The 20,992-nt window shown below is 41.7% G+C and overlaps 2 protein-coding genes across 2 annotated transcripts; both read left to right on the forward strand.

Moving 5' to 3' along the window:
* Nucleotides 1-316: 316 nt before the first annotated feature.
* On the forward strand, nucleotides 317-6,311 carry LOC139544218 (MOB kinase activator 1B-like). The gene is made up of 6 exons (XM_071351091.1): nucleotides 317-649; nucleotides 1,978-2,144; nucleotides 2,957-3,050; nucleotides 3,134-3,267; nucleotides 3,399-3,562; nucleotides 3,956-6,311. The coding sequence occupies exons 1-6, from the start codon at nucleotides 636-638 to the stop codon at nucleotides 4,031-4,033; spliced, it is 651 nt and encodes a 216-aa protein (XP_071207192.1). The 5' UTR covers nucleotides 317-635; the 3' UTR covers nucleotides 4,034-6,311.
* A 198-nt stretch (nucleotides 6,312-6,509) lies between these two features.
* Nucleotides 6,510-15,408, forward strand: dck (deoxycytidine kinase). The gene is made up of 7 exons (XM_071351090.1): nucleotides 6,510-6,794; nucleotides 7,203-7,318; nucleotides 10,818-11,011; nucleotides 12,131-12,278; nucleotides 12,493-12,608; nucleotides 14,378-14,477; nucleotides 15,059-15,408. The coding sequence occupies exons 1-7, from the start codon at nucleotides 6,704-6,706 to the stop codon at nucleotides 15,083-15,085; spliced, it is 792 nt and encodes a 263-aa protein (XP_071207191.1). The 5' UTR covers nucleotides 6,510-6,703; the 3' UTR covers nucleotides 15,086-15,408.
* Nucleotides 15,409-20,992: the final 5,584 nt, after the last annotated feature.

A 20,992-nucleotide genomic window follows, 5' to 3' on the forward strand; every position in this document is an offset into this window, starting at 1 on the left:
TGGGTTAAGTGAGCAGTGTATCTAGAAGCAGTGTGGCTTGCCAGGGTTGTGTTTCGGAGGATGCATGGCTCTCGACCTTTGCTTCTTCTGAGTCCGTACAGGAGTTGCAGTGATGGGACAAGACTGTAACTACCAATTGAGGGTAAAAAGTACAAAAAAAGAAATAACACATGAAAAATGAAATACTGCAAAGTATATGGCAGGAAACAGGGCAACTGTGTCTGTTGGCCCCATCATGTCCAGAGAAAAACGATTCCACACTGCTCTCTGCTGATGACAGTAGAGTACTATGAAAACGTGAATGGGATTCTATCGCGAGAATTAATTTCCAAGTAGGGATCGTTGAAGTTTGCTGTAAACAAATGTGCTGTGCAGTTTACCAGATCTCATAGTAATGCTAGTCAGTCATCCAGATAAGCAAACGTTTTGGGCGGTCGACTTTATATCTTGGCTAGGTAGCTAGATGTTGCAGAGCTCGCTGATGCAAAGCTACATTTTAGTCGTAGGACGAAGTTTTAGTTCAGGGTCCGCTTAAACAGTCCGTAATTTGGACCAGTTTGACAAGCCTGACATTGCACTGGAAGCATTTGTTTTGACTTCACTCTCTCTACTTTAACGTTATAAAGAAGAGAAACATGAGCTTTCTATTGTGAGTATTCGTCTCCCACGTATTATTTTGTTCAATGTGCCTGCCTTTTCAAGCTAACGTATTAACATAAGCCTATAACATTTTCACGGCTGGCTAACACATATAGCTAGGCTAAGTTTAGCCACAACATGGAAACGCTAGCTAGCTGAGTGTATGTGGAGTGTACAGTAACGTTAGTTAGTTGGATAGATAGATAGGTAGTTAACGTTAACTATCTACTTAGCTAGGTCTGTAGCCGAACGCTGAATTGTACTGTTAAATGCCACGATTTCTAACTAGTTCAGCTAGCTAGCTAACGTTATAACAAATAGCTAGATATTATTATCTATTGCTATCAAGTTGGCTGAATTTGCTATGACTATCTCTCTCTAAATAATTAGCAAATGTGTGGCATCATCACGGTATCCAGCGAACTAACGTTGCATACAGTACATGCAAGCAAATGGGCCTTAGTTGTTAGCTAGCTACGCAGCTTATCTAGTTTGCTATGACTGAAAAGATACGTTTTGCAATCAGAGTGCTATTTTTTTTTTGTCAAACACTGGAGTTACATTTTTAACCAAATTGTTGACGTTAGCTGACTATCAAAGAGAGTACTTTGGCCGTTGCAATTTTTTCAGAGGGTGTGTGAGGTCAGCTTTTGTTGAACAAAATATTATATGCTCTTCTATTATATAACAATTTCTTTATTTTAAAGAAATTAGTAGCCTACTGTATCACTCCCTACTTCACTTCCTTTATCTCCCTGCCTGACACACACACACACACACAAATAGCTAACAAAATGGCTACACGGACTATTTGAGTTGAACCTTGTATTTTATTCTTATTTTGCAGTCTCTATGAACACTCACAGGGCTGCACACTGACACACCAACACACATACAAACACTAACTCAACCATTTGCTCATACATACATAATATGCACATACATTTATACTGACTTTACACACATGCAAACCCACTCACATACAAACATCATATACGCTGCTTCTACTCTGTTTATCATATCCTGATGCCTAATCACCTTACCCCTAAATATGTCTACCTCTGTCGATTCAGTATCCCTGCACATTGTAAATATGGTATTGGAACTGACCCTGTATATAGAATGCTTGCTTACTATATTGTGTTCTTATTTTTATATATTGTGTTATATATTTTTGTTCTACCTTACGTTAGTTTTAGTATTACATTGTTATTGACTACTGCATTGTTGGGGTTAGAGCTAGCAAGAAAGGCATTACACTGTGCATGTGACATTTATAACTAGAAACACACACACTTGATCCATTTCATTGTCTTTCCAATCTAATTTCTCCCACAGTGGCAATCGGTCATCCAAGACCTTCAAGCCCAAGAAGAACATCCCGGAGGGATCTCATCAGTATGAGCTGCTGAAACATGCCGAGGCGACACTGGGCAGTGGGAACTTGCGCATGGCTGTCATGCTACCCGATGGGGAAGACTTGAACGAGTGGGTGGCAGTTAACAGTAAGGAACACATCCACTTCTCTATCCCCTTAACACCACTAACATAGTGTCAAATCTTGATCCCCTTTTAAGTGTCTACTCAGATTCAATAGCAGTCTGCAAGGCTGAGGAGTTAATTTCCAGTGAAGAATTGGGCCTAGTATCTGGGAAGGATTTTAGCATAAACTCCAGACCAAAAACTACATTGAATGTTAAACAGAGATGATTGTCCACCCCTGTCGGTGCTTTCTTTGCTGTCTCTGGTTTTCCACCAAGACGGATGACTCGTTCAGCGGATGTCTCACTTCCTCTGGCACACACTGATGACCTAACCCAGTCATTCAGCGGACAAGCTGTCTGGGTTTCTGCTGTGAGATTAGCAAATAGAGAACCAGGCTACGCAAACCTCACTAAGCCAGAGCTGTCTGTGAAAAAGGACGTCCAATTTGTTATTTCTCATGTCTCAGTATAGTAGGTGATGATGGTTTGACAGGTGGAACTTTCAGAGCTTTGCTCTTCTACTGACTTCAATGTGCATAGTAGGTCATGTGTCTTTGAGAGAGGGATGCATGGGCGTCTCAAGCTAATCAGGGGCACTGAGCAAGATTTAATTTCCAGTAGTCTGCTTATCGGGAGAGGCGACTCTGGAGGGCTGAATGATTGTGTGAGAGGGCTATTGTGTCCCCTATGTCTGCCAACACACTAATTAGATCTGAGATCCCACACTATAACTTTTATTTTCTTCTATATGAATGTTGTCTGGAGGATATAAATGCTCTGGAGCTCAGCTCACATGCCCCTCATGATGCCTTGTTATTTCTTTACGTCCACAGCTGTAGATTTCTTCAACCAGATCAATATGCTTTATGGCACCATAACAGACTTCTGCACTGAAGAGAGCTGTCCTGTCATGTCTGCTGGGCCTAAGTAAGTGTGGGGGTGTGGACTTGCTTGCCTTTCTGCCTATGTCATAATGATACATTGCCATTCATGTAACTTTTTTTGTGTAGATATGAGTATCATTGGGCAGATGGTACCAACATCAAGAAGCCGATCAAATGCTCAGCTCCCAAGTACATTGATTACTTAATGACCTGGGTGCAGGACCAGCTCGATGATGAGACACTCTTTCCGTCTAAGATAGGTAGGAGTTCATGTCCATGTTTTGGCATAACCATGTCTACATATTGCATTTCCAGTGAAGCGACACCGTCATCTATCTTTAGTTGTTTTATACACTGATAAATCTGTATACTTTGTACCTTTGCCCTCAAGGTGTCCCGTTCAGGCGGAACTTTATGTCTGTGGCCAAGACCATCCTAAAACGCCTGTTCAGGGTCTACGCCCACATCTACCACCAACACTTTGACTCTGTGATGCAGCTACAGGAGGAGGCCCACCTCAACACCTCCTTCAAACACTTCATCTTCTTTGTTCAGGTATTGGACCGGAGCCCACTATCAATGTAGTCTGGTTCCCAAGGCTATTATTTCAGCTGTAGGCCTACCCCTTATTGGTAATGGTGTAGTTCTGGTAAGGCTACGTTTAAAAGTTAAAGATGGATATACTTGGTTCCCAGTCTTTTTATATCTGCTTTAGCTAGCTCATTTGATGTTGACTCAGTGGCAGCCAGGCTATCCTCAGTGTATGCGGCCAAGAACTAGAGGCAATGACCCTTTTTACGGTATGACTGAGACATATAAAGATGGTAACACTTGATTGGGTTTATGTAGCGCTTTTCCAGATGTTCAGATGTTACAATCTACAATGTATCTATCACCAATCTGTAGCAATCGCCTGCTTTAATCCAGGTTTTCCTCTGTCTCTTTCAGGAGTTTAACTTGATTGACAGGAAAGAGCTGGTGCCACTTCAGGAGCTGATTGATAAACTGACCACCAAGGACAGATAAACCCAGACTGACTTATTATTTTAACTCTATGGTATTCTACTATTATTTTTGCACAGATGTCCCTTCTACCCTGCCCTGCACTGGCTATATGTATACAGCATACGCTAACTTTGGGGAAATGTTCTCAAGAAAGCCAGGTAAGTAAGGAAGAGTCTTACACTGTCATAGACAAAGGGGTTAGGCTATGAGGGAGTACTATACTACTGTCTGAGCTGGTATGTGCTCATTATGGTTGCATTAATTTGGACCGATCACCAAAACTGAAATCACTGGTATTTATTACCTTCCTCTATTTGGTGTATATATATCAGATGCTTCTACAAAACATAGAGGCTATGTAAGAAATAAAGGACTACATAACTATTGTACAAATATTTGAGTATATTGGTCACATTGGTGATAACTGCAACAAAACTCCTTACATTAGGTTGAAGAAATGACCCCATTGCCTAGTCTTGGTATAATGAGATGACTGGATTAAATGGATTGTGGGCTAACCAAAACCCAAATAGACTTCACATAACTCGCCAAACAAGAGTTGATATAAAACCCATCAAACATCCATTGATAAACTAAACAGAGTTGGTATAATCCATCAAACAGAGTTGATATTTCGAAGTGCCTGATTTATGGTTCATGCTTAGCCTCGTACTACCATCCTCATCTTGTGAGCGTACACAAATATGTCAGTGTAGGCAAACATATTTATGTAAGCTTGCGAGTTCAGGATGGTAGTACGAGGCTAGTTCACACTCACTCTCCCACAGAACAACAAAAGAAGTGCACAACATACTGGTGGCTACAAAGGGAACATTTGCCCTCACTGGCTTTCTCTGAGATTCCCATTAAAGTGTTACTCTATGTAACTATAAAAGAGCAGCTTTAATATGAATGGAGAAATTTAAATCTGAGGTTTGGGTCCATGTTTTAATTTGCCTCAATATATGGTCATTTTTGTTGTCTGTTTTCAAGTCAGGTCTAGATACGACTACAGTAGTTTAAACTGTTACAATACCAGTAATGGCAAAAGCTGTATTTGATGGGCCACATACAGTATACAAGTAAAATATTGTCTTTGAGTGCCAAGAGCACTGTAGTTATAGCCTGGTCCCAGATCTGTTTGTGCTCTTGCCTTCTCCATTGCTGTCATTGTCAAGTCAAACAGGTTCGGCATGCCAATCAGTGACCGAGAGTTGGCATGATAGCACAAACAGACTGGTACTCAGGCTACCATACTTACTGTACTTTTATAAACAAAGATGGGGTGCTCCCTTGCCCTTTGTCTAACCAGCCATGAAGCACTTTGAACAGTTTCCTGACCTCTTTGCCTGAATGTTTTTCCTTTACGGCAAATATGCTGTCTCTTATCTTTTAGAAACTACTGAACTACGTCATTTAGGCTCTGTTGCATTATCTTCCCATATAATGTTACTAAAGTGATGAGCCACGTAGTAAACTATAACAGCACATTCAGTGCTATCAGCGTATGCTTCTTTCAATAGTGTGATTTCCTATGCCTTTTGTAAGTTCTGTTGAGTAATGTATTGCCGTGCTGCAGAGGGATGGAATCCAAAATGAAAATGTTTACTATGCAATAATGGTCATGCCACTCTTCAAAGTATAAACAATTTACTATTTTCCATTCATACAGATGGGAGCAAATGCTTTTCTTTCTGTGTGTTATTCAGAGGTAGTGGTGTTTTAAAGTGGTAGATATTGGTACTGAGACACGTTGCTGTTATAGGACTTCACTATAGACCTACTACTATAGTATGCAGTAAGACATGAGTACAATAGAATGTTTAAATGCCATTTTATACTATCTTTTCAGGAAGATTTGATATGGAGATGCAAATAACTTCTGCTATGAAATCCATACTGTAAATACAACAATAAGGACAGGATTTTGCTTTGATATCATATTTTGGTAGCTGGCATGGACTGATAGTTGTAAGTCTATATTAAAGAATGTTATTGGGTCTCTTTTAGAGGTTGTTTCTTTCCTTCTTTTACACCATGTCATATTTCCTTCTTACTTATTTCAATGTGTTATTTTGACATAGCTTTAGAAAATTAACATGATTGTGTTGATCAGAAGGTGGTAAAGTAACAAAGCCATCTGCCATGCTTCTCTGAGAACAAGAAAATGCTTGTTCATCACATGCAATCTTCTGATGACTGAGTTGTAAATATGAATTGCCTAAGGGTGATGAAAGTTACTGAACTGTACAATACTGAATGCTGTTTATGGTGGAAATAAAGGTGTTCTTTGACCAGATTATCTTTGTCTAAATTTTTGGGGAAATAAAGTAGCCTAAACCGATTGTCTTCAGTCTTACTTCTCTGCAGAAGAAAGTAGACCTATAGTATCATGTAGTGTATGGCTCGTGTTGATCAAATCATATCCGTTGAATAGGGTCGTTATAACCAGTGGCGCAACAAACAGTAAAATAGTAGGTGGGGCTATATCCCTCCTACCACAAACTTTAGAGAACTCCCATGACAGGCTGCTTACAGTGTGACTAAGAGCTGTTGCCGCCAAAGTTTCAAACATAACGCCACAACGCGCCTTCTGAACCAATTGCATCTGAATTGAAGATACTACAGTCCAGACAGCTGTAACGAAACCTTCGAGTTCAAGAAAAATAGACCAAATATCTATAAAAGAAAATGTCTCCCACGCCGCCGAAGAGAGCAGGTCCTAGTCTCTTAAACGACACTATGGACAAGACAAAACGAATTTCAATAGAAGGCAACATTGGTAAGTAACGCTAGTTTAAAATGGTCACCAACTTTAATGTAGGATTGCTAAAAGTAATACAATTGCTATACTGTCCCTAGCTAGCTCGTAACTAAAACGTTTAACTATAGAGCGTGCCTTGTAGCTAGCGTTGTTGATTAAATTAAATAATGTAACGTTAGCTAGCTGATGCGCAGGATAAGTAAAGGATAAAATGACTATGCCAATGTGTTTAATGTCACGCACCAGGGCTTCCGTGTTATTCTAGTGAGAGATGTAGTCACAATACTGTAGTTATTTTCAACTGAAATGTCTTTAAAGATTGTAAATAGATTGTAAAGATTGTAAATAGATATGGTTGAACTTGAAATTGTATAGCAGTCGGGGGTATTGTGGAAATGGAAACTGACTTCAGTATCATTTCCGCAGCGGCGGGCAAATCTACATTCGTGCGCCTTCTGGAAGAGCAGAGCAAAGACTGGGAAGTAGTGCCCGAACCCATCGCCAGGTGGTGCGATGTACAAACACAACACAGCGAGTTTGAGGTACAGTATGCTTATCTGACCGAACTTTCACCCATCCCTCAAATGAGATTGACCTGTGATTAATGAACACACACAGAGACGGTATACATACTGTAATGAAACAGGCAGTAATGAAACAGGTCTCGAACCCTCGACCTTCGAGCCCTAGGTCCGGCGCGCTATCGACTGTGCCGCAAAAGCATGCTCGAACGGCAGCGTCGATTTCCGCGCTTATAAACCCAGGGTCGTTACACTACTCCCTCCTTTCAAAGAGCGCATCCTCGCGCTAGCTTGCGACTCTACGTCTTACAGGAACGCGCTCACCGGCCAAGCACACGCACTGTCCGATCACTTCTGACACCAGTGTAATGAAACAGGCAGGGAGCAGGTCTCGACCTTTGAGCCGGAGGTCCGGCGCGCTATCGACTGTGCCGCAAAAGCATGTTCGAACGGCAGTTTCGATTTCCGCGCTTATAAACCCAGGGCCGTTACAATACTAACCCATGCAAAGAGTTCAACTTCAGATGCTAAGATTGGCCACTTCTTACATGGCTCATGCATACATGTCTGGATCAGGGCTGAATATTTCTGAATGATAGATAAGTGGAAGAGGGTGTTAGTTATCCGCTCCCTCCCTAGTGGTTTAAAGTTCTATCCAGTTGCTAACACCAAAAATTGATCAGAAATTAGATTAGGATTACGTCCCAAATGGCACCCTATTCCCTATGTAGTGCTCTACTTTTGACCAGGGCCCATAGTGCTGTAGTCGTGTAAGTAGTGTACTATTTAGGGAATAGGGTGCCATTTTGAACGTAACCTAGATAACAATCCCTGGAGGAATGAACTGATGAAACCAGTCAGAGAGGAACCCTGAATGTTGTCATAATGGGACAGCTGCTAAAAAGGATCTAGTCAGGGTGTACGGCAAGGTTAAGCAAACCTGTTCCCGGAGTGCCACAGGTAATGCAGGGTATTGTTCTAACTAGGCACCACACCTGACCAACTGGGCTCATTGATCATTTTAATGATTCAATAGTTCAACAGTAAATTCAACAGTTCTGGTCTTCCTTGTCAGTTAAATACAAAAATTAAGTGCCTGCGTCACTCCAGAACCAGGGTTGCCTACCCCTGGTGTACGGGATATTTAAAATGTAAATGTTGTGTAGATACATATTTTTCTGTGTGTGATAGTTCTGTGGCATGATAGACAGCTCTGTGTCATGCCTGCCCTAAGATATCTCAAGAGAGACATCTGAGTATGACTGTGCATTGAGACTGAGTGTGTGTTTTTGGGTTGGGGGTATCGAGATGTTAATACCGTCATACCGTTCCTGTATCATACCGGAGTATACCGTATTACCGGCAGTGCATACAAGGGCCGCTATTTCTTTCCAAATGTATTTATTTACCGTGGGCAGATTTTCTGCTGTAACCTAGAAACGTGATCTTGCAAGCTAGCCACATATCTAGCAAGTTAGCAAACCAAATGCATAGCTGGATTCCTGAGCTGGAGATAATTTATTTGGCACATCGTAGATAGTTAAAGTGGCAGTATGTAACTTTTTGGGGCGACCTGACCAAATTCACATAGAAATGTGAGTTATAGATCTATTATTCCACTTGAAAGCAAGTCTATGAAGCGGTAGATCTGTTCTATATGTGCGCTATTTCTATACTCCCCATTCTTAAGTTTTGTTTTTGTATCTTTTACTTTCTGGTTTGTACACCAGCTTCAAACAGCTGAAACAACAATATTATTGGTTATTGAAAATATATTTCACAGCGGTTTGGATGGTACAATGATTCCTCTACACTATACTATCTTATTTTGTCACATAAACTGAAATTAGGCAAACTATTTGAGTTTTAGCAACAAGGAAATGGCGGTGTTCGGTATTCTAAATCCCCCTGTATACGGTACATACAGTATACTGTCCTAGTCTAGTGTGTGTGTACAGTATGTGCTGTGTTTAGAATAATACAGCAGCTGCCATCTGTCCCACTTTGCACTGGTCAGTGTCTGTTAGAATAGACACCCAGGGGAAAAGATGGCCCCCACCCTGAACAGCTGAGTATGGCGACGGGGCAGGGCACCACTACTGACCACCACTACACCCTGGCTGCCCCACCCAACATACATCACCACACCACAATCTTCAGTTCAATCATGTCAAATATGTCTGTCCTACTATTTCAATTCCTCAATCTACATAGTCAGCTGGTTTTGTCCACTGTAATATCAAGAGGTGTTCTGACATTATTGTTACACCACATGGTGAATAAGTACTATGCCCATCCCCAACACTCTCCCGCCCACCATTAGAATCAGACAGGCTACCTTTGGATGTTTTCATTGAGAAATGCGAGTGGTGCAAAGTACTTATGTAAAAATACTTTAAAGTACTACTGAAGTAGTTTTTTTGAGTATCTGTACTTTACTTTACTATTTATATTTTTGACAACTTTTACTTTACAACATTCCTAATTAAAATGATGTACTTTTTACTACATACATTTTCCCTGACACCCAAAAGTACTCGTTGCATTTTGAATGCTTATTAGCAGGACATAATTTTTTTCAAATTCATGCACTTATCAAGAGAACATCCCTGGTCATCCCTACTGCCTCTGATCTGGCGGACTCGCTAAACACACATGCTTCGTTTGTAAATTATGTTGGAGTGTGCCACTGCCTATCCGTAAATAAATAAAAAACTGGTGCCATCTGGCTTGTTTAATATAAGGAATTTGAAATTATTTATACTTTTACTTATACTTTAAAGTATAATATTTGAGCAATTACATAGAATTTTGATACTTAACTATATTTAAAACCAATTACTTTTAGACTTTTACTAAAGTAGTATTTTACTGGGTGACTTTCTCTTTTACTTAAGTCATTTTCTATTAAGGTATCTTTACTTTTACTGAAGTATGACAATTGGGTACTTTTTCCACCACTGGAAATTGCTACTTAATTTCTAACACTGACCACACCCATGCCGAACTGGAAACACATTCCGTAACCTGTGGTCAGATTGGACCACCTAACTAACCACACACACACATACACACCAGTAGAGGCTGCTGAGGGTAGGATGGCTCTTAATAATGGCTGGAACGGTGCAAATGGAATGGATTCAACACATGGAAACCGTTTGTTTAATGTATTTGATACCCTTCCACTTATTCCGCTTCAGCCATTACCACGAGCCCGTCCTCCCGAATTAAGGTGCCACCAACCTCCTGTGATAAACACACACACACACACACACACACATACACAGAGAGCCTGGCACCACTCTCTGTTCACTCAGTAGTGGTTAGCCTACATCGCGATACTGCAGAATATACACACACACAATACAATATATCTGTGATAACTCTTTGATTATAACTGTATTGCTGTGGTATTTCTGTGGTTGGTATTCTTTGATGTGCAAGGGTATACAGTACATTTAATGGTACTGTATCTCTCTTAGCCTCAGTATTAAACCCACCTTCTCCTCTTTGTCCCCAGGAGCTGACCGTGTCCCAGAAGAGTGGTGGTAACGTGCTGCAGATGATGTATGAGAAGCCAGAGAGATGGGCCTACACCTTCCAGACCTACGCTTGCATGAGCAGGGTCCGCGCCCAGATGAAATCCACCAATGGGAAGCTCAGAGAGGCAGAGAACCCAGTGCAGTTCTTCGAGCGCTCCGTCTACAGTGACAGGTATGAATGAACAGGACATCTCACCAGGAGAGTCAAACTTGGTAACGTTACATGTCGTCTTTGATTGGATACCAAGGATAGGGTCTAATATATGATACCAAGGATAGGGTCTAAGATATGATACCAAGGATAGGGTCTAAGATATGATACCAAGGATAGGGTCTAAGATATGATACCAAGGATAGGGTCTAAGATATGATACCAAGGATAGGGTCTAAGATATGATACCAAGGATAGGGTCTAAGATATGATACCAAGGATAGGGTTTAGAGTTCTATTTCCAAGGAAATAGTTCTCTAACATTGCTTCTAAGCACACCACTCTCATCTGTCCTTTGTTGTTGGTGTGTCTGTTTCCAGGTACATGTTTGTTGCTGTGTCTGTGTCCAGGAACATCTTTGTTGTTGTGTCTGTGTCAAGGAACATATTTGTTGTTGTTGTGTCTGTGTCCAGGAACAGCTTTGTTGTTGTTGTTGTGTCTGTGTCCAGGTACATCTTTGTTGTTGTTGTGTCTGTGTCCAGGAACAGCTTTGTAGTTGTTGTTGTGTCTGTGTCCAGGAACAGCTTTGTTGTTGTTGTGTCTGTGTCCAGGAACAGCTTTGTTGTTGTTTTGTCTGTGTCCAGGAACAGCTGTGTTGTGTCTGTGTCCAGGTACATCTTTGTTGTTGTTTTGTCTGTGTCCAGGAACAGCTCTGTTGTGTCTGTGTCCAGAAACAGATTTGTTGTTGTTGTGTCTGTGTCCAGGAACAGCTCTGTTGTGTCTGTGTCCAGAAACAGATTTGTTGTTGTTGTGTCTGTGTCCAGGAACAGATTTGTTGTTGTCGGTTTCATTTCAGTCATTTTAACATTTCAGTCATTTAGCAGACGCTCTTATCCAGAGAAATTTACATTACTGAGTGCATACATTTGACCTTTTTCATACTGGTCCCCCGTGGGAATCGAACACACAACCCTGACATTGCAAGCGCCATGCTCTACGGGACATCAGGTACATCTTTGTTGTTGTTGGGTCTGTTTCCAGGTACATCTTTGTTGTTGTTGGGTCTGTTTCCAGGTACATCTTTGTTGTTGTTGGGTCTGTTTCCAGGTACATCTTTGTTGTTGTTGGGTCTGTTTCCAGGTACATCTTTGCGGCAAACCTGTATGAGAGTGAGTGTCTGAACGAGACAGAGTGGTCCATCTACCAGGACTGGCACGGCTGGCTCCATAAACAGTTTGGAAAACACATCGAGCTGGATGGCATTATCTACCTCCGAGCCGCACCAGAGGTCAGCAATTAATTTGACCTCACTACATGTTCATCAGGAACATACCGTACAAAACATTTAAATTACATTGTAGTCGATTATATAGTGTAGCCTATTGTTTTTTTACGTACTGGTATACACCTCATGCTAAAAAGAAAGAAAAAAACATTAAATTAAGGTACACTTATACCTGTGTGGTAACAATGTAATTACACTGGTCCTTGTGTGTGTGTAGAGATGCATGGAGAGGCTGCATCGGAGAGGCAGAGAGGAGGAGCAGGGCATTCCACTGGAGTACCTGGAGAAACTTCACTTCAAACACGAGAGCTGGCTGCAGCACAAAACCATGTGGTGAGAGGAAGGGAGGGAGGGAGTGTTGGTGGTATTGTAAGGGAGGGAGTGTTGATGGTATTGGAGGAAGGGAGTGTTGGTATTGTGAGGGAGGAAGGGAGTGTTACGGAAGGGAGTGGGTTGAGGCAGGGACGTGTGTCTGCGCATGTGTGTGTCGGAGCATTAAATAAAATGCTTAAACTTTTACATTTTATAGATGGATGTAACCTCGTATCCAGGTTATTGCGCACATCACATGTAAGGCTGGGATATCAAGCACTCAAAGTTGGCCTTAGTGGGAGTGACCATAAAATTCTATGGGAGTGATCTAGTGAGTAAAGTATATGTCATTGTCACGTTCAAATAAATATCGGACCAAGGCGCAGCGGATGTTGAGTTCCACATAATTTATTAAATAAAGTGAAACTTAGCAAAGACAAAAACAAATAAACAATAAACTAACAACGAACCGTGACTACAGAGATGCTACGTGCACTAATTCAAAACAATATCCCATAAAACACAGGTGGAAAAAATGCTACTTAAATATAATCCCCAATTAGAGACAACGATAGCCAGCTGCCTCTAATTGGGAATCATACAAAATCACCAACATAGAAAAATTAAACATAGACACCACATAGAAATAAATAAACTAGATCACCCCCAGTCACGCCCTGACCCACTTCACCATAGAGAAAAAATGTCTCTCTATGGTCAGGGCGTGACAGTCATCATTTAATTTGAGGGAATCACACGAGTATACGGGGGAGGGTTAGGGGGAAGGTGTTGTGGGACATGATTGGCTGGTAGATAAAACCAATTAATCTCCCTGTATTGGCTAACGAAGGCCAAGTTTGATGTGTTGGTCCACCAGACTTCATGCATTTGGGTGGAAGTGTGGGAACAAGATTAAGGTGGATGAGACAGGAAACAGGCTTGTTTCTAAGGTCTATTGTGAGCTTTGAATTTCCTTACAAAGATGGATGTCTTCCCTTACAAAGTCATTTCTGCTTAAACCCTCAGTTGCTTTTTACAACAGAAGCCTCCCCACTGCTTGGGTTGTGAGGGAGAAAAAATAGAGTTTGAACAAAAGCATTGGAATTGGCCCAGCCATAGCCGCTGGGCTGGCTTGGGGATATGAGGGACAATGAAGGTCATTAGAGTGTGCGGGATTTAGCGCAAAAACGCACCTTTCCCCAAGCCCAGTCCAGTGGCTATGGCTGGACAAAACCCACATGTTTTCGTTCAAACAAAAAAAATGTATCTCTCACAACACAAGCAGTGGGGCGGCTTCTGTGGGGAAAAGAAACTGCAGATCAGGGCTGGGATCCGCACTTGCTTTTCACAACAGAAGCTGCGCCACTGCTTTTGTTGTGAGAGTGAAGAAATAGAGTAGGGCTGGGCCAAACCCCTGTTTTTCCATCAAACTCTATTTTTTCTCTCTCAACACAAGCAGCTTCTGTTGTGAAAAGCAACTGCAGATCCAGGCTTTAAAGGAAATAACCTTTAAATAACAAGGAAACAACCATTAAGAAGCCTGACCTGAGTAAAAAATATGTAGTTTATTGCATAAGCTGTGTGTGTGTGTGTGTGTGTGTGTGTGTGTGTGTGTGTGTGTGTGTGTGTGTGTGTGTGTGTGTGTGTGTGTGTGTGTGTGTGTGTGTGTGTGTGTGTGTGTGTGTGTGTGTGTGTGTGTGTGTGTGTGTGTGTGTGTGTGTGTGTGTGTGTGTGTCTTGCGTTGTTGTCACTAACCATATGTCCTGTTCCCTCTTGGCCCTGACCCACAGCATGGAGTATAAGTATTTGAATAACGTGCCCATTCTGACGCTAGATGTTAACGAAGATTTCAAAGTTGACAAGGTCAAGGGTGCGGACATGGTGGAAAAGGTAAGAATACAGCCCATTTGTTTTTCATGGAAATTGGTAATTATTTTTAATGTAGCAGTGTTTTTCAGAAGTAGCTAGATGTGACTATATTTAGCTGCTATTTTTGTTAAGGAAACATGCTGTTTGGAGGGCAGTAGTGAAAAACATCCTGTTATCACTGACTACTGTCAAATTAATTGTAGAGGGATGTTGATAAAGATACGCACCCACACCCACACACACACACACACACACACACACACACACACACACACACACACACACACACAAACACACTCAACGTTTAATTTATGGAAATGAGGCCTGAGGAGCTGCTAATGTAGCCGTTTCATGTTGAGGGTTAACACAGATGCTACAACTGATATCAAAAAAGCCATTAGTAAAACACACACACACACACATTGAGGTAAATTGTTCCTGCACTTCCTGTCCAGTTGTAGTACTGTCATCCTCTCACACGTCCAAGCTTTGCTCCATATTGTGTCCACATCAAATGCTTAGACTGACCTGACACACAAATTACATTGACGCTAATCCATATTCATTGTGTGCTAACAGCTTGTTATGTGCTTTTCATCCAGGTCAAAGAGTTTCTCAGTACCTTGTAAACATTAGCTGATGACATCACATCCTGCACTGAAGGGGAGCCAGATGTGAGGAGACATGTGGAACCTGACACGCTTTTTTGTAATGAATGATTTCGATTATTTGTATATATTATTTTTACAGAATTTTAAATGTTTCGCACTGCATGGGTACTATAATGATTTATTATAGCTTGGTTTCACTTTCATGGCGTGTGGTGTTGTTATTTAAGCAATATGAATGAGAAGGGGAGAAAACATTGATATGTATTTCATCATTGGTAATCATTTGGACGGTTTAATGAAAACCTAAAATAAAATAGGCCTGCCAGTATGAGGGAACCTAAGGATGTTTTGTGTGATTCTTGTGGAAACAAAAATTCCCTGTGGCCCTAGGTCCCTGCAAACCCTACCTGAAGTGCTGTGCATAGCATATGCCCAGAAGATGGAGCTATACTCAACTACCTGGTATGGAGGGTCAGAGTAAGCTCAGCAAACTGCCTATAATCTACAAAATAAAATAGGTTGTCACAGGTGAAAATGTGTACTTGTAAGATAAACCTTTCATGTGCATGAAATATACAGGTAACTGCCAAAATAAAATAAACACCAACAGAAAGCGTCTTAGGGTGTTGGACCACGAGCCGCCAGAGCAGCTTCAATGCGCCTTGGCATAGATTCTACAAGTGTCTGGAACTGTATTGGAGGAATGTGACACAATTCTGCAACAAGAAATTCCATAATTTGGTGTTTTGTTGATGGTGGTGGAAAACGCTGTCTCAGGTGCTGCTCCAGAATCTCCCATAAGTGTTCAATTGGGTTGAGATCTTGTGACTGAGACTCACAACCCTTTAAACCTCCTATGCTCCTTTGAGACCCCTCTTTCAACGTCACTTTTCTAAAATCAAATTTTATTTGTCACATGCTTCGTAAACAACAGTAAAAAGCTTATTGATTTACTTTACAACAATGCAGAGAGGAAATGTTTAAATGCACCAAGCGGTGATGCAGCCAGTCAAGATGCTCTCAATGGTGCAACTATATAACTTTTTGAGGATCTAAGGACGATGTGGATGGGATGTACTCGGCCTCAGTTTCCTATATTCCACAATTAGCTCCTTTGTCATGCTGACGTTGAGGGAGAGGTTGTTGTTCTGGCACCACACTGCCAGATCACTAACTTACTCCCTATAGGCTGTCTCATCGTCTTCGGTGAACTGTTGTGTCGTCAGCAAAGGTAATGATGGTATTAATGTCGTGCGCGGACAGGCAATCGTGGGTGAACAGGGAGTACAGGAGGGAACTAAGCACTCAGGCCTGAGGGGCCCCCGTGTTGAGAGTCAGCGTGGCAGATGTGTTGTTGCCCTCACCACCTGCGGGCGGCCTGTCAGGAAGTCCAGGTATTCAATCCCAAGGTCCTGAGCTTAGTGATGAGCTTGGAGGACACTATGGTGTTGAACTCTACAAATGTGAGTGCTCCTGGGCAATAGTCATTTAGACAGGTTTTTGGTATTCTTGGGCACAGGGACTATGGTAGTCTGCTTGAAACATGTAGGTGTTACAGACTGGGTCAGGGAAAGGTTTAAAATGTCAGTGAAGACACTTGCCAGCTCGTAAGCGCATCCTCTGAGTACACATCCTGGTCTGGCCTCGCAACCTTGTGAAGGTTAACCTGTTTAAAGTCCTTCTCACATCTGCTACGGAGAGCAAGATCACATGGTCGTCCAGAAACAGCAGGTGCTCTCATGCATGGTTCGGTGTTGCTTGCCTCAAAGCGAGCACAGAGTAGGCATTTAGTATCAAGGCACAAGGCGAGACCCAAATGCACACACAAGAGGCAGATGGTTGGAGTCTTACAATATTTATTAATCCAAAGGGGTAGGCAAGAGAATGGTCAAGGACAGGCAAAAAGGTCAAAACCAGATCAGAGTCCAGGAGGTACAAAGTGGCAGACAGGCTCGTGGTCAAGGCAGGCAGAATGGTCAGGCAGGAGGGTACAAAGTCCAGAAACAGGCAAGGGTCAAAACCGGGAGGACTAGAAAAAGGAGAATGCAAAAAGCAGGAGAACGGGAAAAATGCTGGTTGGCTTGGAAACATGCAAGACGAACTGGCACAGAGAGACAGGAAACACAGGGATAAATACACTGGCCCAGAGAGACAGGAAACACAGGGATAAATACACTGGGGAAAACAAGCGACACCTGGAGGGGGTGGAGACAATAACGAGGACAGGTGTAACTGATCAGGGTGTGACATTTAGCTGCAGTTTCCGAGAAGTGCTTTCTCTGGATGTGAATTTTCTTGTTTGCTTATGACCCTATACAGCTCATTGAGTGTGGTCTTAATGCCAGCATCGGTTTGTGGTGGTAAATAGACAGCTACGAAAAATATAAATGAATACTCTCTTGGTCAATAGCTTATCATGAGGTATAACTCAGGTGAGCAAAAACTCGAGCATAACTAACAAAATTACAGTTAACAAAAATGAATGCTTAAGCCAGTATAAACAAATGTATAGAATTTATTATACATGAGACAAAATTCACACATTCTCCAGCAAACAACAGCATGTCTTAAGTGTAAAACTAATAATGACTCAATAATCCATGCTTTCTGGGAACGCTATGAAGTCCAAAAATTATGTGCGGAGCTAGAAAGTTGGCTGTCAGAAGTATTACAATGTAAATGTACTTTTAATCTGTCTGTCTGCATATTTTAAGACATGGCATATGGGGGTGTAGTGAGATACTCAATAGAGTACCACAGTATGAGTCATAATACCCATAAAACCTAGAGGTCAAACAGGGAAATGGTTCCAATAATTTTACACTATACTTTTTTCGCAAAGTTATTTTTAGAAACACTTAAAATAAGGTCTGTGATCCGTGTAGGCTTATCCTGGTGTGACGTTTTTATAAATCTCTAGGACAAGGTGGCTTTTATCAATATATTTGCCTGTATTTATCCCCCAAAATGAAACGCTAATTAGCTGCTAATGTGACTATCATAAAAAACTACAAATGCCATGATGATTTGGACGAGTCTGCCGAATCGAGGCAAAGGTAAGAATCTCTGGATTATAACGATCTAATGTTAGCTAAATGTAGTAATGAATAAATAAGCTACGTTTCTTTAAATGAACAATTCTGTGAACTGTCTTTTGCAAGTTTTAAATTGACACAATACCTGTTAGCAAAGGTGTCAGCTAGAGATGATGTGCAGGAGTTTGCAGGTATTTGTAGTCTTTCGTGATGTCTACTTTGATGCTAATTAGCAATTTCGAAACAGTAAATGGAGCCGAATATATTGATATGTCACCTTGTCTGAGAGAGATTTACATGGTTTTCAAAAACTCATGCCAGGGTAAGCCTACATGAAACACAGCCCATATTTTTGGTGTTTTCTAAAACCCCTTATAGGAAAATTGAATGTTGGAAAAACGATTGGAACCATTTCCCTGTTTGACCGCTAGGTTTCATGGGTATCTTGACACCTCCACTGTGGGGCTCTTTGGGCTGGATGATTATCTTTTCATCACTCATCTTGAAATAACTTATACTAAAAACACGGAAATCAATCAATCTGCCATCATTAACGCCTCATTAAAAATCGAATGATTTATTATTGAAATAGCATGGGCGACCGAGAAAATGAATTTGTACAATTTAAGGCCAAGTGGCAAACAATAATGCAGGCACTAGGGATAGGGGTGTGAGCACGCGGGTCTGGGCAGATGAGATTTAGTCATTGTTTGTGTGCCTCTGTAAGCTGTTGTTCGTATGTATAAGTTTGTATCTGGAGTGGGGGGAAATATAAAATATATATAATAACAATTTTAAAAAGTGCTGCTAAGTTAAGTTTTTTTAAATTTAATAAATCACATTTAAGAATCATTATCTAAAAAAATATGTGTTTTAGGGCCTATGTATTGAACATTTATTAAATATTTTATAATAAGCTATTATTAGGCTATCAATAGGCCTTGGAATGTTGTCCTTTAATTCCTTTGTTTAGAAAGTAAACAGATAGGCTTACACATCAGTTTCACCTTGAGATTTTTATACATGTTTTACCCCGTGCTGCTGACAAATGGATTATTGGAAGGATGTGTGATAACTAGAAATCCAGCAGAGCCCGTATGTCTAAGTACATAGATGTGACTATATTTATCTGGTATTTTTGTGTTGTTTGGAGGGCAGTAGTGGAAAACATCCTGTTATCACTGACTACAGTCGAGTTATTGGTAGAAGAATGAGATGGGCTTACCAAGAAAAACTTCCAAAAGGACTCATTCGAGGCAGAAAGAAGTTGAAGCACTCAACAAAAAAGGCAGAGATTGATTTATTTTAGCTCACTTTAATGAGAACAGGTGACTAAAGTTTTGTTGTCAAGCGGGAAGTCTTCCTTATTAGTAGATAAAGACACGCACACACACACACACACACACACACACACACACACAAACGTTTCACTTATGGAAATGAAGCCTGCTAATGTACTGTAACTGTTTCATGTTGAGGGTAAACACTAATGCTATGCCTGATATCAGAAAAAGCCATTAGTAAGACACTGATGGAAATTTGTCCTGCACTTCCTGTCCAGTTGCAGTACTGTCATCCTCTCGCATGTCCACATCAAACGCTTGCACTGACCTGGCACACCAATTACACTGATGCTAATATCCATGTTCATTATGTGCTAACAGCTTGTTCTATATTGTGGTGCTTCGCTGCTCGTGTTCTAGCCCACTGCCAGGCCAATAGCCTGACAAAATAATTATGCACGCACTCCAGCCAATGGGAGTACAGCTCCCCCTATATATAGGAGCGTGTCTCTACAGTTAGCCTCCCACTTTTTTCAGCGCGTGTCACGCGGGACTAGGCTGGTGAGGAATCAGGCGCAGAGAGTTCCACAGGGAAAAAAGTGCCCTTTAATACGGCACACAGAAAAAACCACAAGCCCAAACACAGGGCACGGTTAAATAAATTGGACCACCCAAAACACAGGGTGCCAGGTCCAGAACATAAACACCTCTACCTTGCACACACGTAACACAAAACAATCCCGCACAAAACAAGGGCGGGGACACATACTATAAATAAGGAAGCTCATCAAACACATACAACAGGACACAGGTGAAACTAATAAGACACAACCAACAGACAACGAAAAAGGGATCGGTGGCGGCTAGTAGGCCGGTGACGACGACCGCCGAGCACCGCCCGAACAGGCAGGGGAGCCAACTTCGGCGGAAGTCGTGACAGCGCGACTGAAAATTTATCTGAAGAATTGCATGACAAGATAAGTCTCAAGACGATCCTGCCCAAATTGATCCAGTCACGGCGTCATATATCATGAGCAAGAATCCACCACCAAAAGCTCTTTTAAAAGGATACTTCATGATTTTGGCAATGAGGCCCTTTATCTACTTCCCCATAGTCAGATGAACTCATGGACTCACATGTGTTTTGTTTGCTTGGGCCCACAGCTGCGCCCTGCTGTCCTCCAAGGTGCAGCGGAAACGCTTGGCATTTTTCAGTGTGCATGTCCCCTCAGGCGTTTTATATGCACTCTCAGGTTCTGAGGGCTCTTCCAGAGATGATGACGTTCCTTCCTCTCTCTTGGTTACGGCGGGTCCCTCGTGTCCTCAGCAGGCTTGCCACCGCCGGTATCCTTACCTCACTCCACGTCTAGTGCTGTAGCTGGTCCTCTCATGCACACAGATGCAGGGGTAGAGTGGGTTTGTCCCTCACTCACCACGACCCCCCTCAGGAGTGTGGTCAATGGTGATTACCCTTCCAGGTCTAGTAAAACAGCATCTGTGTTACCACATATGGCTATTCTACGGCCCCTGCACTACAGGTTCCACTTCCAACTATGCCAAGTATGGGCATTGGGCCCACACACACTGTGTTCTCGACAGGCTCAAAT

The sequence above is a fragment of the Salvelinus alpinus genome, chromosome 18 (genome assembly GCF_045679555.1).
Source record: "Salvelinus alpinus chromosome 18, SLU_Salpinus.1, whole genome shotgun sequence".
In the NCBI taxonomy this organism is placed as follows: Eukaryota; Metazoa; Chordata; class Actinopteri; order Salmoniformes; family Salmonidae; genus Salvelinus; species Salvelinus alpinus.

Coding starts and splice junctions, on each gene's coding strand:
- LOC139544218 (XM_071351091.1), top strand. Junction 3,268..3,398: donor ACTCTTTCCGTCTAAGATAG/GTAGGAGTTCAT, acceptor TTTGCCCTCAAG/GTGTCCCGTTCAGGCGGAAC. Junction 3,563..3,955: donor ACTTCATCTTCTTTGTTCAG/GTATTGGACCGG, acceptor TGTCTCTTTCAG/GAGTTTAACTTGATTGACAG.
- dck (XM_071351090.1), top strand. CDS start 6,704: ATGTCTCCCACGCCGCCGAAGAGAGCAGGTCCTAGTCTCTTAAACGAC. Junction 11,012..12,130: donor CGCTCCGTCTACAGTGACAG/GTATGAATGAAC, acceptor GTCTGTTTCCAG/GTACATCTTTGCGGCAAACC. Junction 12,609..14,377: donor CTGCAGCACAAAACCATGTG/GTGAGAGGAAGG, acceptor CCTGACCCACAG/CATGGAGTATAAGTATTTGA.